The 13,074-nt window shown below is 36.6% G+C and overlaps 1 protein-coding gene across 1 annotated transcript in view; it reads left to right on the top strand.

Moving 5' to 3' along the window:
• Nucleotides 1-13,074, top strand: part of LOC118741795 (T-box protein H15-like) — a 106,216-nt gene that overhangs the window by 6,378 nt on the left and 86,764 nt on the right. Inside the window, exon 2 of the mRNA XM_036473769.1 lies at nt 9,988-10,420. Within this exon, the coding sequence (XP_036329662.1) occupies nt 9,988-10,420 (433 nt within the window). The remainder of the gene's footprint in view (nt 1-9,987; nt 10,421-13,074) is intronic.

Below are 13,074 nucleotides of genomic sequence, written 5' to 3'. Positions count from 1 at the left end.
CCCTTGGTTTCGGTATATATGCATATGGTATTTACTGTTAGCCAAACTGCCTTTAAACGTCCGACTGTTTTGAAAACCTTCTATTACAGCTTCTCAAGGCAAGGTTTTATAGAAAGATCCAGAAACTGCAGCACTTTTTTGACGATTAAATCTTTCAATAACTGTATCCTGGTCCTCATATGCACATATGTATGTACATACAGGCATAGGCTTTTTAAGGGGCATATCAGAACCATAACTTGATATTAGATATTATTATTATTTATTTTTTTTTTAATTTTGAAAGAAAACAATGCTGAACCTTCCTTCGGTGTGTTTGCGAAAGTGTTCTAAAGAAGAGCGCATTACGGGGCTAGTAACCCTTTGTAGCGAAGCGCCTCTGGCAAAGAAGTTGGATTTTAATGTGGTGCTCAGAAAACGAGAAAATCTCATATGTAAAAAGTGCTAATTGATCACAAAATTATCGCAGATTTACGACTTTGTTGAGTTTGTTAACTGATTTGGAATTATATCAGCTGATATTTTATTTATAATTAACAGTTTAATACAAAAAAAAATTAAAATTATTATAAAAACAAATGTTCCCACTTGCCTGGTTATCAGGTTATCTGGCTAAAAATTACTATTGTGTATGTAGTGTGTTTTATTGTTGTAAACTGAATAAAAAATATAACCACATAACCTGATAACCAGGTAAGTGTGAACAACCTAAGTATTTTTCCATATTTCCGCGAGAAACTGCACCTTCGTTATAGACTTTTATCTATCATAAATATATTATGATTCGTGCTGATTATTTTTGACTCTATATATTAAAGAAACCCTACATGGAAAACTCTCAATTGATCACATGCTTTTAACTTATTGCAATGTATGTATATTGGCCCGTGATTTTTCAGTCCGAGGCCGGAGTTTTCTTTCGAAGGCCCTGTGTACAGACCTATGACACGGGAAACGTTCAACCAGAAATCTCGTAAATGTATGTATACAAGTATGTGCCGTATGTCGTCAAAAGAGAGGGGTTTTTAAAAGAGTCTTTATTTTCATTATTTTTACGTAGCGGGTTCCAAACCCTGTGCGCAGCCCAAACCCTGCGCACAGCTGGTAAAGGAGTGTTTTCTTATCCGAATACACGTTGATATAGCGAGTCGCTTGCTCCAATACAGGCGTCCGCTTGCGCACCTACTGGTGAAAAGATGCTGCAGACTTAAGTCAGCCCTTAAACCGAAGAAGTTGGAGTGGCCCCTCCGATGCTCCGTCACTTTCTGCCATGGCCCAAGGCTCCACTCGTATTGTTTACCGCATGTCGCACATGGGTCACTGACGTTGCCCAGAGTGCGTAAACGAGGACGCAAGAGTCGGGACTGTAACTGCTTTGAATGTATTCAACTCGGAACCCGCTGGTGGTAGCAGAGGAAGGAGAAGACCCCACTGCGATGGAAAGACCAAGCGAAGAAGCACTTGGCTTCACTTTGCATTTCTAATTGGCGCCAGCTGGCAAAGAAAAGAAACCAGTGATGCGCTTTGTTGAGCTCGGCCAATATCGCTTAGGCGATTACTGCGCCAAGGAAGAAGAAGAAGAATGTGACGCATATTTTTTTTAGGAAATACAATCTTCATACTTACATCCAATATTCTTTTACTATTTTGTCTAGGTCAGTCTCGTAGAATCAGATGACACTCAATCCAATAGTCCAATTCCTCCTAGAGCGAAATGACCGTATCTACAAACATATGCACATATGTATGTATGTACATTTACATCTGAACAATGAACTCTTCGAACTTATTTGTAGCAACATCCAGTATATATGAATTTACATACGTAAATGCATAGATAAACATGTATTCATTTCATTGAATATTATGACTTTTTAAACAAATGTTTAGTTATATGTATGCACATTGGTTCATTGGCATCATAAAGAAAAAATTGCATTTATACAAATACATATGTATCTACTGTTGCATTTGAATTAAAATACTCATTCTACATGCCACAAAGTGCCAACATCCGCTAGTCAATCAGACATCTGTTAATAAAAAACCACAAAAAAACAACAAAAGAGATAGCAGCAAAATCACACAAGTCAACAGCGCACACATACATATGTACCTACACTTTCCACACACTAAACACAAACGCTCATATGCATGTGTAACGGCATACATTGGCAGGTAGATATTTAGTAAAACTAGTCGAGATATCTTGCAAATCAGCGGGTAATATATATAGCCACTGCTGAGTGGATCGAAACTGCAGGCCAACAACGCAACAGGCCGCAGAGACAAGCGGCCCCGATAGCTGAATGCAATGTTGGCTGCTGATCGCCGCCGCGATTTTCTGCCTTGATCTTTTATTTGAATTTCAATGACTTTTTTTAAGTTGTTTTCCTCAATAATATATTAAAAATTTCTCAAAATATTATTTATTTTTACTTCTCCTCAGTCGCACAGCACAAATTAAAATTATAATTTAAACGTGCCATAAACAATTGGGTGGGCAAAATCTCATAATTATGCTAATGATTTTTTAGCAAATATGTTGAATTTTATTATTTGAGCTATCAGCGTATTTAAATAGAGAATTTATGTGCTAGGTGTACATAAACCTTCAAGCATGTTGTAGAAAAGCAAAAACTGGAAACAAAATATTGGCTGTTAATATTTCTTTACTTTTTGATTTTGCTTGGAGCGCTTATGTTGTTGCTGTTGCTGTGGCTTTCAAATCGTTTTGTTCAATGCAAATATGAATATGATAAAATTATAAATATTTATATGCGCATACATACATATGTACATACGTATTTATTTATGTGCATAAAGTGGTTGATTAGCTTATTAATTAATGTTAAAATTTAATTTAAACATACATTCGCACATATTGACTCTGGACCATTAGTATTTCATATGCTCATTCAGCATTTTAACACCTCTCGATTAGAAGCTAAAATTATATTCATAATAAATTTTAATTTGTTAATATTTGGGCGCTTGTTTTTTGTGCAAAGCGAAAGCAGCGAATCTTGGCGGCATTTCTTTGGTATTTCCTTGAAAAATTATGTGCAGATTGTAAGTTATTCTATTAAATGGAGCTAATTAAAAGCAATTTGTTTCTCTACAAATACAATAGCCATAACATTCGAGAAAGTAAATGCGAAAAAAGTATATTTAGAAAAATAGCAATAAAAAAGACGGCACTCCCAATAAATGACTTATGATTAATCTGCTTGGAAGAAACTTAAAATCATGCAATTAGTTTCACACAACTTCTTTTATTTGCATCTCCTTTTCCTTTACAACCATGGAAACATTTTTGTTTACCAAACCAACTACTACATAAAAGGGTTTGAAACCTGACAAATGAAATTCCGTATTTTAAGCGTTACTTTGAGTCTAAAAACAGATCTTTTACGCCATCTTTAAAAAAAAGAAGCTTCATATAGAATTTTATCGGCCCACCTTGCATGTATCGATTTTAAATTTTTCCCCTTTACTCACAGCGAACTGATTTTCAATTTCTGCTCTGCTCTAATTTATCATGTTATCTGAACGTACATACTACAGGTAACTTAATATAGAAAAGCCCCATCTCCCATTGCCGCTGAAATGCATAAAAGCTGTAACTAAAATTCGTTATTGCATAAAATGACGTGGAGACATATAATTCGATGAAATGCACCATAATCAATCAAAAAGTGAAATTTGGATTTTAATTTAGGAACGGCTTTTTGTATATAAGCAGCGAGGTGAGATAGGGCAAAAAAAAATATTTCAATGTGACATTCCAAGCCGTGAGGCGAACACAAAAATCAAACCAGTTGTTTTAATGAAAATTCTTCCCATCATCTTCGCACCCTGCCGGAAGAAGCAATCAACACCAAAGGCAATGAGAAAAATCTTTCCGAAATAATGCTAAACTCTGTTTGACTCATGCTACAGCTTTCGGTGATAAACATTACGAGGGTTGCTATTTGTATTTCAGGGCTTGAGCACTTCTACTAAATGCACTCAGAATGTTTTGATGTGTGAGCTGTAATAGTTTGTTTTTTTACAGTGGTTTTAAAAATTTATCTCGGCAAAAAGAGGAACTGAACAGTGAACATTTTCATGTGAATATTTTTCACAATTTACGACGTGGATTAAAAAGACAAGAATGCGTCAACCATCCCTTAACACCATAAATTTTCTCGTGGTCGCTATTCGCTTACCGACGAATTCCGTGAAGGTAGTCTAAAATCAGTTGGCGTTGCATAATATATCAATACTGCGCGCGAAATGATTGAGCAAGAGATCGTCATGTCACATACCACGAGATTTAGGCCCTTCGTACGAACAAGGATATTTCTCCACCAAAGAAACAAATTTATTATTCTCTAATTGATCCGCCGACAGGTGGCGTGCAACTGGTATCGGCGACGAATGAACAAATTGTCGGCGACGCGTGCCTGTGCACTATGGTTTGGCGACTACTATTTGGTGGTCCGAAGTCCAGAAGTAACCAAATTCATTTGAAACTTGCTGCTTGGGAGTTTTCAATTCAAAATGGCGGATCCAATATGGCCACCAAACTTTTTATTTTTTTCTCTTCTTCACTTCTGATTTCGAATCCGGTGTCAGATTTTTAGAATTTAAATTCAAAATAGTATACCAGATTTTTGCTATATATTTTCCTAATCATAGGTGCTTAAAATAAAAACTGTGTCTTTTGGATATAAGTATCACGAGAGTTTGTATTTGGGTCATTCCATCGAAAAGAGGAAAACGACATAAATTTAAATATGCCCCAATTATCTCTATTTCTGTAGTAACCTCTTTTTAAATGATTACATTTCATTAATTTGTTGGAAAATACTAAAAAAATCGAGAGAAGTTGTAATCTTTGTCTACGGAAACTTTTATTTCACGCATAATTCATTTACACTAGTCCCAAGGGGATGTCCCACCAGTCAAAATAATAAATATTTTTTAATATTTCTACGAAGTTTATATAAACATCATTTTTATTGAAAGCGAAAGCGTATAATTCATATTTTATGACACAAAAACATCGCTCGTGAAGATTAAGAGTTTTGGCTAAAATTCTTTTTTTAATTGCACAAATTTTACCTTTGTTCTCTTCAGTGTCCCACCAGTCACATTCATTCAAATGATAATTACATAAAACTTAGAAATCGTTTGGTATTTTTGTTAAAGCAATTTTATACTTTAGTTATCGTTCTATGTTAAAAAATATCATTCGCTGTTGTATAAGTTCTGACGACATAGTTATAATTCACAATTGATCACATTCTGGAGTAAAATGTCCCACCAGTCACACTGGAATGGCCCATTTATATTTTATTGGTAAAAATTTGTATTCAAGTATTTATTTGAAAAAAAAAACACTAGCGCAACAAGTATATTTTCATCTCATATTACTTATAGCTAGGCTAAGTATAAATCTAAAAAAAAAATTCGTTACGTACAAGTTTAAACAAAAAATGCAAAAATGCATTTTTCACCTATGTACTTGCATATCATTCATGCTCTTTCTTTTATGTAGGTGTTAGATTCTTCGGAGAGCACCCCTTTAATATTATTTTGCAGCAAAAAGTTTAAAACGGCGTTTGTTTACATCTCAGCTGACTGCTTCTTTTGAAATATCGAAAAGCACGGCAAAACACACGCAGGAGTTTTCTAAGAAAAAAACGCAAGAAAGTGCAACATTATTCTTAACCTAAAAACTTTAAATTGAATATTTGTGTTGTCCACAATGCTTGAAGACCACCAAATGAAACCAATTTTTTTATAGCTCTACTTAAATTGTAATATTATTACTTAAATTAGAGTCCATTTTCAAAATTAATTTTATTTTATTTAGTATGCTATATGTTAGTTTTCTTTTTTGTTGATCACACAAATATTACCTTCATTCATCATTTCCATTCTCTTTTTTGAAGTACCTTTAGCACTCGAAGACTTATTCCAATTCCAACTACAAGAATGCTGACTCCAAAAGAAAGAAATATGTAAACTTTTTTTTAGAAATGCCAAATTTAACAGCTGATATCTCAACGGGAAAACTCTTTCAGAAAATAATGTGTATGCACTTTTTTACTCTAGAGAATTAGTTTAGTGAGTGGACAAAAAAAAATTGATATATCAATATTTTAAAAAATGACTTTTGGCCAGCAAATAGTAGCTGCCAGACCATAGTGTTGTGCATCGGCGTAGCCAGAATGAAATTTAGGGGGGGCTCGACCCTATTAAGTTAGAATTTCAGGGTACTATTTTATATATATATAAGGAAATTTTGAAAGTTAGGGGGGAGGGCTCGAGCACCCCCCTGTCCCTACCTGGCTACGCCCATGGTGCTGTGTACGAATCTCTACGAATTTGTATTGCGGTAGTCGTTAAAGGCTAAAATCGTCGGGTATGATTTGCGTAGTCTTGTGTACGAAGGGCCTTAGGTATTTTCGGGCTTTAGTATGACGATCATCAATAAAATTTTGCATGATCACCTTGTGGTAAAAAAGATGTGTATCCCATACAATTAAAAAAAAACGCTCCAAGAGAGGCTCGTGTGTATTGCTTCGAAAATTGGCTCCAACGGATCCAAAAGTTTATTGATCACCATGGACCATTTTTAGAAATAATAAAACCGTTTTCAGCCACAAATAATCTTGAAGAAAATAGCTATAGAAAGCTTCTGCTCTTCCGTCAAATTTGCAAAGATGGACTCAGAAACTTTTCCTTTATCACTAAAAATTTAATTTCAAGAGGTTCAAAAGACAGCACGTATAAAAAAAAGCATCGAGAGCAAGGACAATAGATCAAAATAATCTTCGAATTCCTTCTAATTGGCGAACTCCAAAAAAAGCAGGAAGCTAGGAAGAAGTTTTTCGGTGCTCATCGCTGGATCGGTAAATCAATTTGAGAAATAGTATGTTTTGAGAGACTTATGTAATTTTTGATTTTTAACGGCTTTACGGACGGACGGAGAGATCTCTTTTGTTTTTTTAAACTAGGGAGTTGTTACCTTTAAACGCAATATGTTGGTGAAAAACGACAGTTAGTCTTAAAAGAAATGAAAGATATGGAGTTGAACGCTAAGAAATGCGTTGCGATAGGTACTAACTAGGTTGATTGACTTGGTTTTTCCAAATCGGTTTCCCCCGTTTTTTTTTTATATCTATAGCCGGTTTTTTTAAATCATGATTTTTCGAATATCGACTAAACCGGATTTTTTTATGGAACAAACTGGGTTTTTTCACTTACAACTAAGGACTTGGCTACGGCGGCAAGCATAGTCGTAGCTAGGGTAGGAGCAGAGGGAGCTGGAAATAATCGAACGCGCTGAGACGACATGCTTCTCTCATAGGTTGCATAACCCCATTTCATAATCCTAATCATAATCATGCACCCTTATCACGCGCATAAGTGAAGGGAAATGAAGAATAACTGCAGCGAAGGCGTCAAATTTTGTTAGCGTGCATTTTTTATTTCTTATTGGTGTTTTCTGCTTCAATGATATTTTAATACTAACGTAGCCACTAAATGTGATTTTTCTAAAATAGCGTTCTTCCGAAGACATTAGACGCCGAAAGACTCAGCATTTGAAGAACCCATATAGAAATTTTCCAAAAACCACAAAGTAAGCTAAAAAATTGGAAAAAACCAGATCTTGCCCTCGCCAAAGTAATCAAAACAATCATATTTCTCAAAGTATGAAGATTACCATAAAGTTCCTGCATAAATACCATACAAGAGAAGAATTGAAGACGTGGTATTCCAAAGACGTTCTGAAAAGTATCAATTTCTGTTTGCTGTTACCAAAGCTCAACATAGAACGTTCCTGTGAAATTTTGCAAGGCAATGAAGAAAAATACAAATTTAGGGTTGAAAGTGAAACTAGCGCTTTGAAAACAACAATGGAGGCTGCAAATTTTACCTGTATGAAAATTATTAGTGTTTCGAAAAAGTACTCAGGCATAACATCGAGAAAAAGTCCATGAAAGGATCAGTAGGTGAGCTTTTGGGAAAACATGTATGGTCAGGATGCTCTTTTTGTCTGTCGTCTTGAAGACAAATCCTGGAGATATTTGCATATTTTTTCGTATTTCATTACTTCTTAGTTAGTTTCGGCTCTAACGGTCCTCAACACAAATAAATAAATAGCCGAGCTGATAGCTTATGCAAATGGCTTACTTTTTTCTCAATTAAAAAAACTGTTAACAACGCAAATAACAAATCATTGAAATAACTACAAATCAACAACAACAGAAAATTGTGCTCTTTTGAACGTATACCTATTAACTTTTTTTAATCTAATGAACTTCACACCTTATAAAATTAATAAAAAAAAAAATTAATTATAAATAAATTAAAGCATTTAAAAATGAAAAAGTAAAACAAAAGCAATTGAAAGCTGGAGTTGCCAAGCAAAATGCGCACTGTATTTATATAATTGTGATAAATGCATAAAAACCAAGGCATACATATGTATGTGCATTAGGGTGGTCCAAAAACAATAAAGTCGGAATTGTAATGCTCTCACCCCCTAGGATTGTTCTATACCCCTATTGTTTTATTCTGAAATCACAACATATTTAGAGGTCGCTCAAAGCGCTCAAAGTTTTCAATGTATTTTTTATGGGAAAAATAAAATTTTTCGTAGAAATGGTATAGAATTCTTAAAAGTCAATATTTTTCGATCGGAAAACTCAGGTTCTCTTCAGGAGACTTCCAATAATAATACCCAATTGTTTATTTAGCCATTTTTTTAATACTAACGATTTTTAATTGGTCGCCCCGTTGCATTTTTCGAGGTTTTTGGCGGACCTATAAATTATAGTTGCAATGGTTAAATAAGCAATTGGGTATTATTTTTGGGAATCTCCTGCAAATAAAGAGAGGTCTCTGGTAGAAAAAAATTAATTTTTAACTATTCTATACCATTTCTACGAAAAGTTGTTTTTCCCCATATAAAATACATGGAAAAATTTGGGCGCTTTGAGCGACCTCTAAATATTTTTTGATTTCAAAACAATCCTAGGGGGTGAGAGCATACAAATTCCGACTTTACTTTTTCATATGCATTTTTGGACCACCCTAATGTACAACACATATTTCCTGTACACATATGACAAATACATACATATGTGCACCAAGCGACCAGATTGCTATTGCCAATGCATATGTACTTGCAGTTGCAACACGCGCATAACAAAACAAAACAAACAAAAAATTACAACAATAATTATCGTAAAGTTGGCTTGGCTTATTTTGTTTTTGCTGCTGCCACTGCCGCTGTTGCTGCTGTCGCTGTTTTTACTACTATAATTAATGTTATTTCAGCTATGTATGCGGCTATTTGTGATTTTTGTTGTTTTTTTGCCGTTGCCGCTGCATTTAGCACAATTATAAATAATTGAATTTTATATGACAGCAACAAGTGCAGTTGTTGGCTTGAAATGTTGCTACACTTGACAATTTACTAAGTAATTAAAGTCGAGTAATCATTACTTGACGGCGCACATTTTTCGCTGCTGTGCCGTAAAATAAAGCAAAATACAAGAAAAAGTGTGAAAATTAAACGATTAGGTTAATGTGAAATTTTCAAGCGCAACGGAAATAAATGATCAAGTAATGTGTAGATAATATGGCTGCACAAATACAAAGACGTGTACATAAATATACAAACACATTCACAAACATTGTGTGCTAAATAATTACAATTAATTTGCGTTCGCATTATGAAGCAGTAGCAATAAATTTCACTCTTTTTTAGCAGCTATTTCGCGAACGCGCGTCAACATGTTGCGGCAACATTGTATACATCTATCACAACTGAACGGAATTTGCTACATATTTTAAATGACATCATACTTATATATAGTTTTTAACCTACTTTCTTGACCTAGTTGCCATTTCAGATGCCTCTGTCGTATTCACATCTAATTTTTCCGCTCTTCTCTTCTCTCCCACCTCTCACCCATTGCATAGGTCCCATCTCCGTGGAAGATGAAGTGGATGTTGATGTGGTTGATTGCAGCGATTCAGAAGAACCACCACCGGCCAAGGTGCGCCGCCTACATCACAACAATAGTCACCATCATGGCCACAGCCACAGTCACAGCAATAACAACAACAACAACAACAACAATAGTAATAGTCATAATCACAATAATAGCAGCTCATCGCAGAATCATCTGAATAGCAGTACAACCAGCAGTCAGGGTCGTTCCACACCTCCCCAATCGCCCGGCACCGACACGGAGGAACGTCTCACACCCGAGCCGCCTCAGAAGACGCCGAAAATTGTGGGCTCCTGCAATTGTGATGAACTGAAGCCGGTGCAATGTCATTTGGAGACAAAAGAATTGTGGGATCGCTTTCATGAGCTGGGCACCGAGATGATTATCACCAAAACCGGCAGGTATGTACACAGAGGCAAATAAATATTTGAATACATACATACATACATACACAAGTAAGTGTAGTAAAAAAGTAAAAATAGTTAATTCCCTATGAAAGTGCATATGTGTGTATGTGAGGCGTAAGCGTAGGGGCAGCTGTGAGTTGGTTGGTTGGTTGCGCCGCGCCGTTGGTTGGTGGCAGGGATGTTTGGTGTTGCAGACGGCCTGTTTGCCATTGACAATGCCACTTACATACATTTATATATAAATATGTATGTATGTAAGCTATAGTCGCTGATCGCTGATGTTGCATGTGTTTTGGCCAAACATGCAAATGTGGCATTAGTGCGGTTTTTATGCCGCACACGTCAGGTGAAACGTCGGAGCGACGGCGATTGCACCACTGGCAGCAGTTGCAAAGCTGCAAGCATGCGACATTCAGTCTACTTGCCGCACGGCGACGTCATGTAGCGTTCGTGGCAATAAACACTCCACTAGATATTTTTTGTTTGTTTTTTTTTTCTTTTGTTTTTCGATTCCCGGTAATTGCGTCGCACTCATTTTAGAGGGGGGCAAATTAAACTCTTTCTTTCGGTCTATAACATTTATTTGTAATTGTATTTCTTTTTACTTTTGCATTATTTTATAACAAATTACCTTGTAATGTGAGTAGATTAACGGCAGCGGATAAGAGACAAAACAAAACAAAACAAAAACAATAAGAAATACGCTTAAAACGTAACGACAGCAAAATTAGAATAAAAAAGTGATATGCGACGGCAGGTTTGCATGTGGCAATACATTTTAATCCTTTTCTCTTTCAAATTAATACACAACCAGCAAATACGAGTAACAGCGTCGAGAAAATTACGGCAAGGACACACCGCTGTGTGTTAAATGGCGCGCTAAAAACATATTTCTTGTTAAACACTTTCGCGGTGGGAAGAAAATGTGCCCCGAAGGTGTCTGAGGGTGGGAAAAAATGCTTTCGAAAGAGTTAGAAAACTAAGCAATGTTTATTAGAAAATGTGGAAGAATTTTGTTATAGTTTCTAGTTTTTAGTATTACCAACCTGGTACTAAAATTATCGTCTAGATATTTGAATAGCATGAACTCTGCGAGAACTCGTACTCGAATACCAGAGAAAACGTTTTGGTACTTAATAAATTTTTAGTAGAGCCCCCAGTCGATGATGACGGCGTCGATGTTCCACCACTATATGACTATACGAATAGCAATAGCACGCTTGAAAAACAATAAAGCTGCTGGAGCTGACAGCCTGCCAGCTGAGCAATTCAAGTACAGCGGCGAGGAGTTGATAAGGTATATGCAGCAACTGTTATGCAAAATATGGTCAGATGAACGCATTCCCGACGACTGGAATTAAGAGTGCTCTGCCCAATCCACAAGAAAGGCAACCCCGCCAAACGCATCAACTAACGCGGGATCAGCCTTCTAAGCATAGGTTACAAGGTTTTATCGAGTGTATTGTGTGAAATACTGAAGCCCTCCGTCAACGAACTGATTGGACCTTATCAGTGTAGATTTAGACCTGGCAAATCCACCATAGGTCAGGTATACACAACACATCAAATCGTGGAAAAGACCTGCGAGAAAAGGATCGACACTCACCACCTATTTTTCGACTTCAAATCCGCTTTCGATAGCACTAAAAGGAGTCGCCTACACCGCGATGTCTGAATTCGGCATCCCCACGAAACTGATACGGCTGTGTAAAATGACGTTGAGAAATACCACCAGCTCCGTTAGAATTGGGAAAGACCTCTCCGAGCCGTTTGCTACCAAACTGATGTTGGAGAACAATTTTTTACAAGAGCGTGCAATTGCTGGCGTACGCCGATGACATCGACATCATCGCTAACAAGAACCGCGAAGTCTTTTCTGCGTTTTCCAAGCTGGATAAGGATGCAAAGCGATTGGGTCTGGTGGTCAACGAGAACAAGACGAAGTATCTCCTGTCATCAAACAAATAGTCAGCGCATTCGCGCCTGGACACCTACATCACTGTTGACAGTTACAATTTCGAGAAAGTAGAGAATTTCGTTACTTGGGAACCAGCATTAACACCGATAATAATGTCAGCATTGAAATCCAACGCAGAATCACTCTTGCCAACAAGTGCTACTTTGGACTGAGTAGGCAATTCAGGAGTAAAGTCCTCTGTCGACGTACGAAAACCACGCTCTATAAGTCACTCATCATGCCCGTGCTGGTATATGGCGCAGAAGCATGGACAATGACAACTTCTGATTAGGCGGCTCTTGGAGTATTCGACAGAAAAATTTTACCACAGATGGTTTAACGATGAGCTGTATGAGTTTTACAACGACATAGACATAAATAGTGCAGCGAATTAAAATACAACGGCCCCGCGAGCTCGGCCGTGTCGTTCAAATGGATTCCGCTTTGCAAGTTTTCAGCTCGGAACCCGCTGGTAGTAGCAGAGGAAGAGGGAGGCCCCCACTGCGATGGAGAAGGACTTGAGATTTCCAATTGGCGTCAATTGGCACAAAAATACTAAATTTATGTTAAATACCTTCACCAGAATATTCCACAACACTTAAGTAATTGATTACAGATGAAAAAGAAACTCTTGCTTTAATGGGTTAAGCGCCAAAGGCAACTAGGCTGATTAGTCGATTCCAGTATTTTT

The sequence above is a fragment of the Rhagoletis pomonella genome, unplaced genomic scaffold (assembly GCF_013731165.1).
Source record: "Rhagoletis pomonella isolate Grant_MI unplaced genomic scaffold, Rhpom_1.0 Rhpom_scaffold_00006, whole genome shotgun sequence".
Lineage (NCBI taxonomy): Eukaryota > Metazoa > Arthropoda > Insecta > Diptera > Tephritidae > Rhagoletis > Rhagoletis pomonella.
The sequence above is the reverse complement of the archived record's forward strand: the minus strand, read 5'-3'. Positions and strand labels throughout refer to the sequence as shown.